The sequence below is a fragment of the Lytechinus variegatus genome, chromosome 10 (genome assembly GCF_018143015.1).
Source record: "Lytechinus variegatus isolate NC3 chromosome 10, Lvar_3.0, whole genome shotgun sequence".
NCBI classification, from domain to species: Eukaryota; Metazoa; Echinodermata; class Echinoidea; order Temnopleuroida; family Toxopneustidae; genus Lytechinus; species Lytechinus variegatus.
Window position 1 is genome coordinate 24,206,160 of NC_054749.1, and position 19,880 is coordinate 24,226,039.

A 19,880-nucleotide genomic window follows, 5' to 3' on the forward strand; every position below is an offset into this window, starting at 1 on the left:
AGTTGTGCCACATATGAAAGTAATTGTTCAAATTGGAAAAAATGTTGCAATTTCATCCATATGTGATATGTTTCCTTCTAATTTGAATGAAATTTTAAAACTTAATACAAGTTAATCACATACATTCGAAGCAGGAAGGAAGGGCAATTCTGGGTGGAAGGGAAATAAATTATTTTTAAGAACAGAACAAAAATAAGAAAGTATGCAGGTACCTGTAAATCCTCTAAAATGTTAATAAAAACATATGGTATTCAAGGAGAGTACTATTTCCTTGACTAAAAGAACTACAAGTCCTAGGTATAAAGCTATTTAGTGCTCGTTCACACATACATTGATACAACAATCAACATCTGTGTTTAAAATCAATGGTATACAAGGAAATGCAATCAAACCAACTGGTCACATTCTGTCAAAGTGCAAATCTAAGTGGCACAGACAAATTTGTAACATACAAAACTTTGTTGGCAAAACTTGGAAGATAATTTTTAGATTAAAATGCATGTTTTATTAAAATGAGTGTGAACGCAATGAAAGTGTTGCTCAGTTTTGTGCACTGTTGAACGAGGCTTATAAACATGTGGTTTTCAAGGATAAAACATGTACTATATCCATTGCATTTAAACTCGTAACTAAAACTGCTTAATGAGTGTTTGTCATTATTTCAAAATGATACAAATTGATCAATATGAGTTAAAAAATGAGAATCCTAACAAAGAGTCTATTTCCACATCTGTCCCAATCAAGATGTTCCACTCAACTTTTTAAGTAATAAATCATTATATTACATACATGTAGGTCATGTAGATTCGAATCAGTGATAGGTCAATACGCCATCACGTGACCATGGCTGCGAGGATCGCATTTGTTATATTCTAGGTTTTGACGTCATCTCAGGGAATATACCGCGGTGTATTTTCAATTGCGGCGTTATATCCACTAAGGTGACGTCACTCGCTGCATACAATTGCGCAACAAGGTAGTTGATGTACGCGCTAGTGTTAACGCGTCGAATGCATGAAGAACGCGCTTAATGTATTAAAAAAAACTATTATGACGTAGATGGATCAGAGCAGTAGCAAGAATTTCGGGTTAGAGCCAGAGGATAAATACAATTTCTGATGGCGAATCCACATATACTATATAATATAACAGATATTGCCTTGTCTATCGTTTTAATAAATAACATTTCAACTCCCCTCCGAAGCTATATTTTTCCCTCGGGATATTTTCCCTCAGCGCTGTGCGCTTCGGGCAAAATATATTCCCTTGGGAAAAATATAACTCCGTCGGGGAGAGGAAATGTTATATTCAAACTCTAGGTAGGCAATATCTGTATAATATCTTTCAGCAAGATGCTACTCCCTATTTTCTGCTTATTATCAATATACATTTCCTTTAAATCACCAAGGAGATATGGTCGTTATGTCACAATGGCAGCCATGCAAAGACATGGTGGAGAGTCAATACTGTCATATCTGATGGTTGGGAGTGCAAAGCAAAAGCACTATCATTGAAATCTTTGAAACTTGTTCATGAGCAAGTTCAAGACAACTGGTTGACACAAAATACATATATCCCAATATCTCCTTCTTTAATAGAGTACTCAACAGAACTGATACTAATTCAGTGTCTCGGCTTACTCGGAACTGTTCTTAAACTGGTGATTACGTAAATATTTATGGGTGAGGAGAGTATCATCTTCCCTCTAAACCATGCATCATAACATGTGACATAGACGATGCATTACTGTGCTAAACTTAGATACATATACATAAGCTTGAGTACTGTGAATACTTCACAGCACAGCATCCATTGTTCAACTGAATTATGTAATATTATTACTATTATATTATTGTAAGGATCGCCCCTCAGATATCCTACCATCTAAAATTACAATGAAATAAAACTGAAAATATATTTAGAACAACCATATGTGGGTATGCACTTCTATGTGCAGAACATATGGCTCTCAAGCTTAATACTTCATTTGTAATCTTTTAATAATTTCTTAAAGCTATCCGCAAACACCAATTCTTGGGTGCATTAAGATCAACAGCTTTATCCACAATTCAGTCACATGACCAGGAGCCAGTAACAGAAAGCTTAGCAATGATCAAAGAAGTAAACCTCTACGGTTGATTGCATTGATTGCTATGTACAATCCATAGAGAAAATCAAGCGTACGATCAATCACTAACCTTTGTGCTTCGGGACCCATAACTTATATTTATCTTTACTGGCATAATAAAATCAACAAGGGCAAGTTTTATCAAATGTTGACATTTTTGACATGGCTATCCATCTTGATCTTTAATGGTACTCAGTCATGTAATTATATCTCTATGTGCAGGTATGTCATGATTGAAGTACTGAGAATTGACATTTGTTGACATATGATACTGTCAAAATACTGCTGGAACCTTAATATAATTTTGAAAGCGGAGCTACGTGTCTTGTTTGAGACAAAAGTAATTAAAGAAGACATTGGAGAGCAGAGTAAGGACAATTCATTAATTTGTAAACTATCCTATACCTCCTGGAGATAAATCAAAATGTGGAAGAGGTTTGCACTTCTCTTATTGGGTACATATTTCCAAGAGACCAACCAAACAGGTTCCACTTTAACAGCTCTACAATAAACCTAGGTAATATCACATTTCAAAAATATTATATACACTTTATGTGATGAACTTTTTAAATTGAAAACCACTAATAACGGGTATACTTGTCTTTGGAGACAATAATGAAGAATGTGAGTTGGGCTTGAGTGACACATCTGTCTATAAAGGGTCGCCTCCTATGCACACAAAGACTCCATTATCTATTTTCCTTTTCCCTGACTATTGGAACTTGTATTGGATAATCTCTTCACATCACATACCACATAAGTTTTTACTATAACATTGCTATTAGGCAACCCGTTACCACATATGCATCAGAATAATGTCTTATATCAATGCCTACCTTTCTCCCAATGTATGACAGGGTTAGGAGCACCCTCTGCAGCACATTCCAAGTAAGTTGTCTCTCCTTCTAGGATTGTGGTGTCATTAGGAGCCAAAGTGATCTCTGGAGCAATTTCTAGAAAGGAGGAGAAAAGATATGATGATATGACCAAATAAAGTTTGCAGTGATCTCCATGAGAATCATCATTTTGATTAATAGTATATCACTATGAATATATTATTATCCTTTACGTCATCCTAACGTAATTGTCATTATCATTATATACCTCTTATCACCATGTCATCAACATCAACATCATCATCATCATCTTCATCATCACCACCACCGTCATCATCACCACCATCATCATCATCATTGTGATTATTTTTATTATAAGAGCAAATCGTTTGTCATTATAAGCAGCGTGTTGATAAGCACTTCATAACAGAAATTACAGAAAAAAACAGACATGAGCGAATGACAAGAGTGTGAGCGAAAGGAAAGAGTGAGAGAGAGCGAGATTGAGATATCCCTCCCATTCCACTTCGCTCAGTAGAACCTACCATAAGGTGGACATGTTATCATCATCATCATCATCATCATCATCATAATGATCATAAATATCACAAGTACAACCAGCCTTCGTTAAAATCACCAGCATCACTGACGATCACTTATATTAAATCTAAGCCTTTTTTTGGAGGGGGGGGGGTATAAATGATTACTACTCAACCACAAAAGGAAAGAAATTACAAATATGTCTCACCTTGAACATGTAACCATGTATCTGCAATCTGTTCTCCTACATCATTGATTGCCTGACATTGGAACATACCACTGTCATTCTTCTCAAGATTGATCAGCTTCAAACTACCATCTTCTTCCAACTGAAATGAAAATATAGAAATAGATTCGTCTACACCAGCCACAGAAAATAGTCTAGCAATTTTGTTTGCTAAAAATAGTCACAATCATTGCCATGATCATTGCTGATCATACTTTTAAAAAGGCCAAACAATTTTGCATACATTTACAAGCACAGCATACATGTTGAATTCTATAGTTAATGTATTTATAATCAAACAGCTTGACTTTTGCTGTGTGGAATATCTACACTTCCTGACTAAACTAAAATTTAATCACTATTCAGGCAACAGCACTCTTTTTATATAATAATAATAATAATAAAAAGGGTTGATTGACTCAAAGATGCATGCATCAGCAATTGTCATCTTGGAAGATTCTAGAACCATCACATAAATTTTCCTGACAAAAAAAAAACTGTGGAATTACTTCCATATTTAATATCTACCTGAATTAGTGCCATTGTTTAACAGAAGCTACCCTTTCAAAAAAGTTTGGGGTCTCTGAATCTTAATTCATTGAGTCCAAAACACAAAACACAGAATCAATGCCATCAACTGCTATGATTTTTCAAAGACATACCCTGTAGCGGCTGTTGCCCATAATGGCGATATCAGCAGCATTGCGGAACCACTTGATTTGAGGGGTTGGTACTCCTGTAGCCGTGCAGGGGAGGGTGATAGTATTGCCTGCTGCTTCTTGGGTCTTCCTCTCCAATCGACTGGTTATCCCTGGTGCAACTGATTGGTGGAAAGAATAAAGACCAATAATTTAAGATTCATAACCTCAAAGGAAATATACCTTTTCTTATTTTTTATTATATAATGATTAGGATTCTCATGATGTTGCTGATAATTTACTTATGTCCTGCATGATGCAGTAAACTCTACATACACGCCCTAAGTGTTTGCATGGTTTTTCTTTCTTGTGCAAGTCAGAACAATCAAAAGATGTTTTTCAAAAAGTACTGTTCAATTTGAACAGAATACTTGGGTCTTGACTACACTACTGACATCATGCATGCCAGACATGTTGTACTGTTAGTCCTATATGATTTTGAGCCAAACGATGACTTTGCCCCATTAATCTAATCATAATTAGCAATCCCACCATCAAATGCATTTAGTTTTCAATTTCAGATTTCATGACTAAAATGGAAATCTATAGCAGATACATAAAAACAAATCACCTAATGATATTTAAAAAAATCACCTAATCGAGTTCAGATTTCCTTTTCCGTAGAGCAAAAACTTGGGTGGCAAGGATTTGACATGAGACAGAGAGAGAGAGAAAGCATGCATCATGCAAGGCCTGATGTAGCATGACAAGCATGCCTCAAAGCTTATAACTATTATTGGTCGTTGGAGATAGGGATATTTGTCGTCATTGCAGCATCCGAAACAAACACCGATGATGATAAAAGGAAAGGGATGTATGGATAGGGCAGTAATGACGTAGAACAAACTACACTCCCACTTCTAGACGAGGGAAGAAGGGGGCTTGTGGGATACCCTGAAAGCCGATCTGTAAATCTGTCATTGCCCAATTTAACTTCATTAATCACTCAAGGTCTTCATGTTTCCTCTATATTTCTATGAGTTCATGTTTGAGAGGTGACCGGGAAAGAGGGGAAATAAGAGAGAACAACAGCAAAGGAAAATAAATGGAGATATTAGAAACTGAAAGAAGAAAATAGAAAGGAAAGTTTAAGAGGGAGTGAAAAAATTCCTTAAAAAAAATCAAAATACTTGTCAGAGACTGAGAGACTGGGGGTGACAGAGATAGGTGAAAGGGATATACAACACTAAAAAAATATTAAGTTGTTTAAAAATAAACACCTAATAACTGTTGGCTAAAAGAAAATTGCATGTAACACGAATGGAGATTTCTTTTAACCAAGAGTTGGTAGGTTCAAATATTAACCAACCCAGTAGGTTGATTAAAATATTTCTGAAAGTGAAGGGAAAGCAAATGGATAGGGAAATCAATCACATAAGGAAAGGAAGAGTAGAATATACTGGAGACAGGACGCAGTGACACAACATGAAAGAAAGAAAAGGGATCGAACAAGAACAGAAAAAAGAAGAGATGTACAGGGGGAACAAAATTAAAATGGGGAAAAACCCATGAAAGAATGGCAGTAAAAACTTTGATTTTTCAAAGAGACTGCCATCGTGCAAGTTACTCTAATCAATGTGGAATGATCAATATGCTTTATGAAAATGATATTGATGATTTTAAACTGAATTGATCTAATTGAATGATAAGAGCACAGAACAGAAGAACACATGCAGTAGACCTACTTTTTAGTGAAATGTATGGCTTAAAATGATCAGTCTCATCGGTTCTCTTTCCCTTGATAAAAGCTTTTATCTCATGTGATGAAAAGAATGGATAATGATTGTATCCAAAATGCATCTAATAGCCGACTCCAAAGAGGTTTTGAATTTTTTTCACGCTCCTAAAATCAGATAAGCTGGTAACATGAGTCAAGCAGATGAGCTTTTGAGCTTGAATATTCATACCACATTGTAACATTGTATTCAGCGCAAATTCAACATCTTTTAGCTGTCTTTTAGTGCATTTCCGTATTGTAAGATGAGTGGAGAGATAACATGCGTCGAAGCACAAAATCCAAGGTGTTTGAATAGAATCCCCTTTTCCAGAAAATGTCGCAATATCATCATTGTTTAGCCTACACAATAGTTTGTCTCAATAAAAGCAAAATAATGCTCCCAGAACAATCTGTGCAAAGTCTGACGAAATGCTGAGTGGAAAAAATAATATTGTAGTAAGAAAGTTTAAGTCTTTTATCTAATTTCGACCTTTTTTCTTTGGACATGATTCTACACTATACATCTTTAGCTGACAATATACCCCCACTAGGGTATGGAGGTGGGCCCTATAATATGTTACAAATATTCATCAGGTTTAGGGCAGACTACCCCTTTAATTTCTAAAACCCTCCCATTTGTACAGCAGTTATAGAACAAGGAGTGTGTGGATCATTTGCATTCCTTTTATTTATCATTATCACATTTGCCATAAAAGAGCCCATCATCCGTGATGATAACTCTGCTCTAGTCTGCATACATTTCAAATGTCATTATGCCCCTGCTAGGGAATACTTTATGATGGGACCTTTCTCATGGCTGGGGATTTTCCTTCTGCTAGTACACTCTAAAAACAAATCAGTCAAAAATGACTAGTTAATAGGGTCAGCTGGGTGCAACTGTTATTCTAGTCATATTTGACTATTTTCTAGTAATTTTTTACAAGAACAGAGTTATTTCTGACTAGAATATATGTCAGAAATGTGAATATCATTTATTGCCATATATCTGTTGCTCCCAGCTGACTACTGGTCTAGTCCATTTGACTGATTTGTTAGAAGAGTGTAATATTACTCTTCTGTCCAAACTTTTTCCTCTATCATACATGTATCTATACTTCTTTTTATTCCAAAAATGTTCTAAAATTAATTCTCCCAGGTCAAAGTCTTACTCTTTTCCATGCCCTTTTCCTACTGTAGTAGTAGTATTTACTATAATGTTCCTTTTAGTTACTGTGGGTGTGTTCTTTTCATATATCTGAAACTGCCACTGGCTTTTCCTTCTCTTTTGTCATATATTCAGCATTTTTCAAAAGCTGAATCATTCTTTGGTGACATTGTTGAATTCAATATTCGATTTCATTTCAAGTGCTTTGGATTAGTGCACTGAAGCTGAACGTGACCTTATCATACACAAAAGAGTGTCAAAAGGAAGAATCACGGTTTTTGTTCGTAAATCAACTGAAATGAATATAATATCAGCAGGAGATCATTATCTCTCTATACATTTTCATCGAAAGCACTAACAATGGTTATGAGCAATGTCAGGAATATACAACAACAATATCAAAGTGCAGGGCTGCCTATTCCATTGAAAGCATCGCAGATACAGCTAAATTGCTATCATGATAATGCTTATCTACAGTTTAAAAAATAGTCCCTTAAAAAAATATTAGAATCTGTTTTCTGAAAGATTTCATATATATATTAAGTGTGGTTCCACTTTAACAAAATAATGAGGATTTTGGCCTCTTTGACTACCAAGTTTGATAACAGTAAAATAAACATGCTTTGGAAAGGGTCATTGTTAAGAATACATTAAGAATACAGTTAAAATTCATTGAGCTCCTGGTATAAATTGATTTTCTTTTCCCTTTCTGTTATATCTCACAAACAAAAATAATTTGCTTGGAAGCCTGGGAGGATGGGTATATTTTCTTTCCATGCTTAGAGGGAGCATTTAGGTAGGGCAAGTTGAAATGTTCCATTATCAATTATTAGACCAAATATACATGTACATTATTGATGATGTCCAGGAACCCGTCAAACGTTTCATGATAAAGATTTGTCTATGTGCACGGAGCTCCATCCTCCAACAAACGTAGGAGTGAATTTATACCGCCGTAATACTAGAATGGCACGGGGGCGAAGTCGATGACACAGATCATCATCCCAAGTGTCCCATTCTGAACGGTTGTTGAGTAACACGGTACCACGACAAGGGGCACACATTAGTTGGTTTCAAACCGTCTCGATCACAAGAATGCCTGTTAAATTACAAAAACATTTTCCAGGCTAAAAAATACCTGATAATTATTCCTGCTTTTCATACCGCCCTGAAACATACCCTTCGGGGAAAGTTCCTGAAGTTGCAAGCATGCGCAGTATGGTCCGAAGATAAGTAGGCAAGGCGCGAGATTCAAATCAATAGCTCAGCAACCACCCATGACCAACTAAGAAAGTTTGTTTGCTTTCACACTGTCAAAATACATGCAACCTTGGAAAACTCCCACAAAAGTTCTTGTAGTTTTTACAAGTACCTACTATTTAGCAGGTATTTTCTTTGGGGGATATCACATGTAATTTGCTTTCACACTGCCAAAATTACCTGGTATGTTCTGATCAGGGCAAATTCCCTGATCAGTAAATACCTGTAACTGACGAACTTCGAGGCGGTCTGAAACAAGCTATTAATGACTCCTTCTATAATCGCAGCAGACATAGAGGCAATGAGGGAGGACGACTTGAAATTACGGGATGGTAGTGCAGGGTCGACCCATATATGGGGAGATACGGGAAGGATACTGAATTTCTTAATGAAAAGGGATGGTTTTAATCATCTCATATGACATGAATTAGCGAGACAACACGATATGATGTATCCCGGCAGATAGGGTATCACTGTGGAGATTCGAAACAGATGACAGAATGGAGAGGTATAGCTGGTGTTTTATGATCCAAACTCATCTCATCTCATCCAAGTGTTGTATTTGAATGTGACTATGGGACTGAGAAGAGACTGGGGGAGTGGAAAGCAAAGCCAACTATTCACTATGATCATGTTTCTCATAATTGAAATATGGAAACTAATACTGATCACATCTCCTTTTTTATTCAATAAAAGACTGGAGTACGTCCATGTAATATGGGACGATTGATATCTTTATTGTCAGAATGCTATTGATAGAAACTCCAGCAGTAAAGTACCGATAAAGAACAAAAGCCTATCCTCATGCTACTATATTAGGAAAATAATTAATGAAATGATCGAATCCAATCTACACATACAAAGAAGTGAAACAAAGTGATGAAGAGGCTACTGAAGCGTGGGTTTTGAGAGCAAGCAGAAGTGTGCCATACATTCTCTCGTCAAACTTTAGTGTCTGAAGAACAGATTGAAACTGAAATACGTCACTTGATAGATCACTTGAAAATTTCATTTGGTTCAATTGAACTCTAGGAGCACACACTGTTTAGAAACTATATTGCAAAATTAAGTTTTAAAACTACAGGCTGAAACAAGACTACAAACTGTCAAGTTATCAGAGGAGATATAGGTTTCCCCTCTTTAATGAACGATCCAATATGTTAATCTAACATTTAAAAAAAATGTATTTATATCTATTTCGCCATTGATTTTCATATTCTTAGAATGCAGGAATAACGGATCAAGAAAATTACCAATCAATTAACGTACGTATGTTCATTCCTGTATGTTGCGCGTTAAAGAACCTTATGAGATAATATGAACAGTAAAAATATTTGTTTTGAAGAAGATGTGTAAAACAGCAAACATCGATGCATAAACAGAGAATTATTTTTGCATCAAAATTCCAGCCAGGTCAGTCTGGCAGGCTCCCTCGCTTGGCCTACGATGGTTAATGGTGAAGACAGAGAAGGGATGATTTGTTTTCAGTCATGCAACATACCAAGGTGAAAGCGAACACTCTCTCAAGTTCAGACCTACTCTATTTAACACGGTGCCACAAAGGCCACACATATACTGTACATGAAGGTATATACATGTAGGCTATTAATACTTCACTGGTAAAATGCTTCGGCCTATCATGCAAGTAGATAGTGATGGGCATAAATGTACAAGAGTACAAGGGACTTGAATAGAGCTGGGTTTATGTAGGGAAATTAAATTAAATGCAGCAGCACAAATTTTTCTTTATAAAATTATATCTTTTAATATTGTTAACAGAAGAGATTTCATTTGGCATAGTCTGATATAATCCATACAAAGAACTTATGACGGGTGAATCTTTCAAGTCAGCTATTGTGCAATAAGAAAGATGAAGTGGAGTGTGTTGGTTTTATTCTGTACAGAGATTCTTTTATCAAAGCTTTAAATTCAGTTGAATTTTCAAAAGATTATTGGAGAATCTATTTATTCAGGCATAACAATGTGTGATCTAGGAAACATAACAATAAACAAATGAGATTTGCAAAGTTTGTTGGGGGAAATCTCTTTTCAAAGCCCCAACTGAACATTTCCAAGAATGGTCATGATATAATGATTTTTATCAATGAAGAGTTGTCCTTTCTTAGAAAGTAGGCCAATTCTGGAGTGTCTAAACCTTCAAAAGTGTAAAGATTCTCGAATAAAATCCAAATTAAGATAATTCTTTGTATTCATTTATTTCAAAATAATCTCTGTAAGCAGCTTCCAAATATTATCATTTGGAAGAGGCCACAGATAACTGATGTTTAGGAAGAGACCACAAAGACCTGATGTAAATAGAATAATGGATTCCCAATATTTCTTTTTACCTATGAGCACACCTTCCTTCAATTTTTTAATCAAATTTAAACGGTGATCTTTTTTTGTTCTTAACACTACACAGATAATGTCAATACAGTTAAAGTACCAGGTTTGAAGCCAAAAAATGCACTAAAATAGGGATTGCATTTTTTATGAATCAGTTATGTAGGGCCTATCAATCAATGTAAAAATCCTAGACTAAAAATATTAATTTCTAAAGAAACTCAACAAAAGAAAATGAAGGCTAAGTTAAAATATAGGCATATGTGCATGCATGACAATCAATCAAGTAGTGCTGTGCACACCTAAAGTACCTGGCACTTCTACTAATTATCGACATGCCCCCTTGCTCAAAAGCAATCAATATCCAATCAAAATCTTGAAAATGACAAAAATCATCACTATAGTTCTCTAAGCTTTGGTATTTTTCTCAAAAGCTGAGCGAAATTATTGCCAATCTCAACCCTTTTGCTTCAACAACCCTCATTGGTGTTGTTTGAATAAAAAACTAATTTCGAGGTAAAAGGGAAGGTCACGGCAACAAAAATTGGACCCACGATTCATCTTTTTTCCATCTCATACCAATACATGATGATACATCCCAAGTTATATAGGATGGTACTAGGACAAGCTCCAGTTGAGCGTGAAGCCAATATCGCACGCATGGCATTCATTATTATCAGAACCAAGTGCCTGTGTAGGGTCAGTCGGGTCTAAAATTGAATCATCCCCACAAAATATGCTTTCAGGCTTGACTAGGTGCTGGAAGACATGTTCATTGACAATACAATATTTTTCTTCTTTGGAGCCACATTGGGGGATCAACATTGGATTGTTTTGGTAGCAGGGTTGACTTGGTTTCCAAAGTGGTATCCTTGGTATAAGTAGATTTATTTGACAATAAATACACAATGAGGGATTGGAGGGGTGAGGTTACAAGCTTTTATCCTCAAAGTTTGCTTAAGGTTGGCACATGAAAATGAGCCTGGCGTGTTGTCCTCAAGAAAAGGTTATGCCAATATCATATCCACAAGTGACAGGATTTCACACTTTAAATTCAACAACTGCACTTCCGCAAACACAGTTTTATTAACACATCATATTTCATAAGCTACAAAGAATTCCTATTCTATTTCCTTTTTCAAATCCCAGAAGGCAAAATACAATGAAATGGAACAAGATTTTTCTATGTTATTTTTCACGAGAGAATTTCTAAGACATAGTTACATGTATGTCTACTGCAAGCACTACAGATTCAAAGAATTTTTGTTTTTGAATTCTAAATCTTATATTTGGCTGTCACTTAAAGACTAAAAATTCTTTTGCCTTAATTGCAAATTTCAAAATCAAATGAGTACTTAAGGCCAACATCCCTCCATTATAAAATGTCATTATGGGTGAAGATTCACAAGGTTAATAGCTTTTTGTTATTTATGATTATTTATCTTTTTTTTTGGGGGGGGGGTGGAGAATGACACAGTACACCACCCCCTCCCCCTGAACAAAATATAGTTGATACTTGAATCACCGTAAGCGTAGGTCAATATATGAAGATTTAAAAAAAAATTGCAATTACATGACTTCATTCATGGATGTATAATTTGAAGGGTAGGCCTACAAATTAAAGATTAGGAAATTGATTTGAGCAAGAAACATGCTTCAACCAATAGCATAGTCTGAAGTTTATTGCTCTCTTTGAAAGTTGCAGTAGCTCCCTACTGGGCATATGACCAACATCACTACAGGTTAATACTTGCTTACATACCTTACCCCACCTATCATCCTTAGATGCGACAACTGGCCCAGCAGGATGACAATTTCCCTTGCCCCTATGACCTTGCCTGAACGAAAGGATGCTGTGACCCCTTTATCTTCTTCTCTTCTGTCTCCGTGACCTCATACTCTCAACAAAAACAGGTTCTTTCGGATTTATGAAAATTCATTTCCATTCCATTTCATTTCCTATTTAGATATTTAATTCATTTACATGTACTTATCTACTAGGCCTACCCGTTTATTCATTATCAAATTTTCAATTCCTTCTTATTAATAAATCATCAATCTACTTGTATTTATAAGTAGCATCTTAAATTATCAGTATATTTCAGTGATATAAAGATATTTGCTTTTTTATCAACTTTCTTCTTTTTTCCCCCGTCTATTTCTCTAGGAATTTTTTTTGTCGTCTTATGTCAGAATACGAAAAAATTCAAAGTTGCTCAACTTGTCTATGACCATGGCATGGATTCTGGTATGAACTTCAGAATTAATCCCAATAGATCTTCATATTTCAATTTGTGAAAATGGTGACAGCAATGGATTGCAAAATGCTACTAAGTTTCAAGGATCACTCAGTAAACAGATATGAACGCAGTAATTTGAAACTGGATAAATATATAGCTGAATTTTTCATAATCATATCTTTAGTAGCGCCAAACAAACTCTGGTGACAGAGGTCAAGAGTTTACGACAGCATGACCTAATCGCTGCTGCTCCAGGAGTTACTGATCATCCGCCAACATGACAAGACATATGTTTCTGGACCCTCAGTAGCAGATTCCCAAAGCCAATATAAATTTATGACCATGAAGTTCAGGGGTACGCAAAAAGAAGAAGAGCTACACGGCTGACGGTATTATTAGCAAGGGTCTAAACACAGCAGTAGCAGAGCTTGGAGTTTTGTGATAAAACAGGCTCACCTGCCTCCTACTTTCAACCTAAATGCATTCTTTGACAGGTGACTGGGGAAAAGTAAGAGGCAAAATTTTCTTATAAATGAAGACCTAGTATAGGATGGAAGTAGTTTTCTTGCTTTTTGTATGGCACAGACAATGTGGCGAAATTGCAATTTGTGATGCATTACTGTCGGCCCTATGTGTTTTCTTCACTGAGATTTACAACTTGGGGGGCTGGAGCACAGAATCCTACTTCTCCCTAGGGCCTACTGTATGTATCATGCAGGAAATTACCAGCCAGCTGTGGACTATAGAAGATAACCATAGGAGAATGGACTCAAAGAACACAATCATCAAACACAAACCCTTTATATGCTTCTTTTAAGAAATTAAATTGAAACACCAATCTAAATGAATGCAAGATCCCCCCCCCCTCCCCAGGATCCTGCAGCCCCCCTCCCCCATAGTTTCAGAACAGCTAGTCAAGAATCTCTCTCAGGATACCTAAACCTGTCCCAGCTCACCACAGGGGTAGCTAGCAGGGGCAGGATAACTAGCCCAGCAGGTGGACACACGTGGGCACCATTATAGATCATCAATGCTGGAGGAAGATACGTGACTGATCATCATGAAGCTTCTTCAAGTCTTTCATTCATAAATACCCTTTTTACACAGGCTAAAATGTCCTTAACCCCGTACTATAGGTGGGGCTAAATTGCCATTTAGCCCCTTCCTATAGTACGGGTTAAGCTTAGCCCACTTTCTTTTTACACAGCATTTTTGCAAAGTGGGCTAACCCCACCTATAGTACAGGATTATTTGGCCCTGCAAAAAAGCAGGGTCATCCCAGTAATTGCGGTGCTAAGAGCGATAGTACTGGGTTAAGATCGCTAGTGTAAAACGAAAGTGGGCTAAACTTAACCCCGTACTATAGGTGGGGCTAAATTGCTATTTAGCCCCACCTATAGTACGGGGTTAAGGAAATTTTAGCGTGTGTAAAAAGTGTACGAGTGAAGTACTTGTACTACGAATGATCAACAAAAACCACTACTCCGGGGTTAGCGAGTTTCGTGTATAAAAAGCAAGCATTCCTTATCTGGGGTTAGCAATAACAATTTGGCATGTGTGAAAAGGAAAAAAATAGTACGGGGTTAAGGATAGTACGGGGTTAGCGATAGTCCGGGGTTAAGAAAATCCTGAGTAAAAAGGGTAAAAGACTTCTTACAATGTATGATGATGTACAGTGGGTCATGAGGGACTTAGGTAAGGTGGTCCATTATTCTACATATTCCAATAGACTAATCTAGGCTAATTGCTACTGAACAAGAACTGATTCATTCACAAAAGAAATGCACGAGTTTCATATCAACGTTCATTAAATCGTAAAAGAGCACATCAGGAAACAATCATCAACGGGATTCAGTACATTGCATGCTTCTTATTCCTCTATCTTTCTGTGCTATTCACCGTTAGATTTCATGAAATGTTGCTGACATCTATATATTTCCATTTTAATGTTTAGCTCAAAACATTTCTTTGTACCATCCACTAAGGATGTTAAGACATTTTCTTAACTATTGCCTTCTAGCTGATACATTAACTTCAATCTATTTTCTCATGTATAAAATCTTGTCTTTAGTTGTAGATAACCATATTTTGAGGAATACCAACACAATCTCAGAATGGTTAGGTACTAATATATCGTCTTGTATTTAGGTGGTCTGTCTACGACAGATCACCTATTGATTTCGTCAGAATTTTCTTTATTTCTTTATTTCTTTATTCTTGGCACCTATGTTTGTCGCCAACTTTTCTCGAAATTGGCTGAATCAATTTTGCTGATTTTCTCGTCATATATAGAATCTATCATAGAGACGGCAAAATAAGCTTTTCAAGGTCATCTGGTCATGATGACGTCATCTACGCGCCATTTTGTAAAATTCTTCATTTGATCATATCTTCATTATCAATTATCAAAAATTAACAATATTTACATGACATTAACTTTATGTCAAGGGTCGAATGTCAATGTCATCAAAGGTCATGTAGAGGTCATGACGCGCGCGTACGCGCGCGTCAAAGCTAAAAAAATCGTCCAATTGACCTATAAATTTTTTTGGGTACGTTTCAGGTCATTTTAGGCATTTCAAAAATTTGCGCGCGCGCACGTATGCGCGCGCGTTTCCGCGCGTTACACCTTAACACAAGGCAGAAAAACCGTTTCTTTTAATATCATTGCATTGCTAATAAAATTCTGAGCAATTTGATACCTTGATCAACCTTCTACAACCATTAATAACGAAATTAACACCCATTAAAGTTTGCAGCACGTGTGCGCGCGAGCTCTCACTATAGGCCATATATGGGCAAAAACATGCCTATTGTAAATTCACTGTAGCTCTTTAAAAAGTCCGTTGACCCCCAATTTTTTTTCATATATCGATAGAGTATGAGTTGTAGATTTGATTTCATGTCACCATTGTCCCTAAATTATATCGTGACGTCATCAAATAGGCGCCCAAACTAAAAATTTCATTTTTTTCAAAAATGACGTCATCAAATTTATGCAAATTTTGCTGTAACTTCTCGAATATAGATCATTTTTCGCCCAGATTTCAATATGTTGTAGTTTATAATGTACTCTTTCTCCTCAGTTGACATGAATATTCGTTTTGAGAAACGCATCATTGCGTAAAACAGCGATGAAAAGAGGCATGTCATTTTTCCTCATTTTGCGTGTAATCTCTATGGGACATGACTTTTTCCCAAAACTAGATTCGACATTCCTCTATTTCGTGAGCCATATCTCCATTTTTTCCTGTCAGCTTTCCTTGAGCTTTTAACATGTTGTAGCTGAGATTCTGGGCTATCGGAAGTGTGCCCTTCATTTTTTGATCAGATGTCGGGATCATGCCCGTATTTCACTTGCAAAATTGGACTTGTAATTCTCAAAATTGCTTACGTGTAATCTCTATGGGGAATATCGTGGCTCAATGGATAACGCATTTGACTTGCTTTCTCGAGGGCGGAGGTTCGATTCCTGGGGTAGAAAAGATGATTTTTTTTTTCATTTTTTTTTTCTTTTTGCCACCTCTTACATGATCCTTTATGATAATTAAAAGGTATGAAAGTTAAAATTTAGCAAGATAAAACAGATTATAATTGTTTTTTTCATATCACATGTATTTTGTGTGTAATCTCTATGGGACATGACTTTTTCTCAAAACTAGATTCGACATTCCTCTATTTCGTGAGCCATATCTCCATTTCTTTTTGTCAGTTTTGCCGGAGCTTTTAATATGTTATAGCTGAGATTCTGGGCTTTCGGTAATGTGCCCTCCACTTTTTGATCAGATGCCGGGATCACGCCCGTTTTTCACTTGCAATATTGGAATTGTAATTCTCAAAATTGCTTACGTGTAAAGTCTATGGGAAACATTAATAATCACATTGAGCAATGGTCAAAATTTATTCTTAGGATGTCTAGAATCAAGATTATCAATCATATCTAAATTATTCATTTGATACATTAGCCGACTCTGAATGAAAAATCATGACAGACCACCTAATTCGTCCGCATGACGAATTAAATTCTAGTTTCTTATTTATTTCTCTTGAAGTATCTTCTGTTTTTTATCTTCCTGTACCCCAAAGCAAAGAAACATTCTTGATAAACCATCTTTCCTTCAAAATCCACGCTCCTGAAAAAACCAATACAGTGGACTGTTTGTCTATTCCTCATTACTGTCATATACCCACTCTTCTTTGTTTGCGGTGTCCAAAGGCAAAAGGGACTTTGTAAATTCCAAATCAACCCGATATGAAACAAAACTCTCATATTTCTCAAGCAATCGTGACAAAATAATGCCATAAACTTGCCAGACTGTCCATAAAACCTGGGTAGAAGTGGCAATATTTATAACCACTGAAAATCCCACTCACAAAGCATACCCATTTCAGATAGTATGATGATCATTATCATCCTGGTTTCACTAAATAGAAGTGGATATCATTTTATTGATTGAAAAACGAAAACAAAAACAAAGGTATTGCAGGTGTAAATATGAGTAATTCTATTTAGAAAGCTTGTGCATGCTTTCTGTCAATTTCATTATAATTTCATTGAGAAAGACTTATTTGAAATATAATTTTCTACAATATTTGCGCCAAATTTTCAGTTAGTTTGAGATAAGGGGCCTGTTGCAGAAAGAGTTGCGTTTAAACGCAAGTCAAAAAATCAAACGCAAGTCCCAACTGCACGCTGTTGATTGGTTGAAAATCAAGTTGCGCATGATTTTTAGAGTTGCGATCAATTGCAACTCTTTCTGCAACGGGCCCCAGATCATGCAAGCATTAGAAGTAAGGGAACCCATAAATATCTAATGGGTAGATTTGCACACAATTGAACATACAATTTAATGGTAAGTTTGCTGCAAGTATCATTGCATCATTTGCACAACTTGACAGATCATCAAGTCAAAGCTTGACAATTATTTGTGCAGTTAAGTCTCATGTACCACCATGTTGCACCAAACCATCGGTGGGGTGTGAAATGGGTCATATCTGGACTGACCCTAGTTTACTGCCCTCGAGGGTGAGAACCATATAGGGTCAAACCAGGGTCAGGGTTGTCAATGTTGATTCATCGGTATGGAGGAGTATTTGCAGAAAACATTCTTGTCAACAACTCAGGGAAATTCCTGGACTAATGACCAACATTACATCAAGTTAGTGTGCAGCAAAAGATTATACAATATAATCTTTTTTTTCAAGGGGAGGTTAATATCCTGTTAATACTTGAGCATACGACGACACGCTGGGCTAAAAGTTCCCGTAATTTGCTTTCACATCGCCAAAATACCTGCGACCTTGGAAAAATCCCCGCAAAAGTTCTCGTAATTTCACCAAGTACCTACTATTTAGCAGGTATTTTCTTTCGGGGAAATTACGCGTAGTTTGCTTTCACATTACCAAAATACCTGGTATTTTCTGATCGGGGTAAATTTCCCGATCAGAGAATACCTGGAACTGACGAACTTCGAGGCGGTCTGAAACCACCTTATGTGAAGAAAAAAATATTAGGAATTGTGATCAGTGTTTTGCAGTATGGCAAAAAATAATAAACCTTGCTCTAAAAAGAGTTAAAAGGGAAATGTTTTGCATGATTACCCAAATCTTAAGGTGGAAACTTCATTTTTAAAGCTATCATTCGACCCTTCTGAAATTCGGATCTTGACGTATGAATCTTGTTCTTGGGAGGGTTGGAAGGACATATTTCCAATTAGTATAATTAGCCCCTACTTCATATTATGTTTACATATCAATACAATGATTATTTATTCTTGATTCATTCAATTGATTGATTTATTAAGCAAGATTGCTTGGAAGTATCAGCATACCAAATCGAAAAATTAAATCAGAATACCAACCAACCATTAATCACTTTTAAAATGTATTTTTCCTGTTCAGTCATCAAACGATGCAAATAGAAGCAAACTGGGCAGCAGATAAACATCCTGACTGATTGTGTGAACTGTGTACATTTAAATAATTGGTTTCAAACCACAATTCATGATCACAAATAAATTTGATAGCATCAATTAAATTTACGTCAACAAAATATAGTCAGTATTATTCATTAAAAAGTCACACAGTCATTCTGCTGAATGGTAAATAATTGTTGATTAGACAATCATTTTTTTTTATACTTTCATGAGCAGAAAAAATGTCTGATTTAATCTTTGAAAGCCCAGCATTTGTAGCAAAATGAATATTGATCTGAAAATGACAATGTAGAGTCAGGATGTCTGCTTAGAAAATAAAAAGACTTTTGTGTCATGTGAGATCATCATCATCATCTGATATTCTATTCATGACTTCTGGCAAATTTCACTGTATTTCTGAGTGGGCGCAATGAATTATCATGATTAAAGGAAATTTTGATCTGCCAGTACATTAAAGGACATTGAAGCCTGCCTTCTCAGCATGAATGGTGATTTTGTGGGCATTGAATATATGAAATATATGTGATTATGTTTGTTGTACATCTATGCCATGCTGTGTTCATTGTAACAAGGATACTCATTATGTCTGGCCTATCCTTGCCTTTTTTGTACCGGTATAGTAGGCCATTTTTTATATTCATATTGATGAGGGGAAAGGCTTCATAATTTTTCTTGCTGCTTGTGTATGGCTAAATAATTTTCTAAGCCTTGTTAAGTCAGCTAATACCAGACATTGTAAAAACATTCATGAACCGTCCAGCTACATTTTGAATTTGCAGTTGCTACACACT

At 36.1% G+C, this 19,880-nt stretch overlaps 1 protein-coding gene across 1 annotated transcript in view; it reads right to left on the reverse strand.

The window, feature by feature from the left end:
* Positions 1-19,880, reverse strand: part of LOC121422742 (protein sidekick-2-like) — a 73,426-nt gene that overhangs the window by 34,739 nt on the left and 18,807 nt on the right. Inside the window, exons 7-9 of the mRNA XM_041617922.1 lie at positions 4,393-4,550; positions 3,713-3,833; positions 2,965-3,081 (exon numbers count right to left, since the gene is read on the reverse strand). Of these exons, the coding sequence (XP_041473856.1) occupies positions 2,965-3,081; positions 3,713-3,833; positions 4,393-4,550 (396 nt within the window). The remainder of the gene's footprint in view (positions 1-2,964; positions 3,082-3,712; positions 3,834-4,392; positions 4,551-19,880) is intronic.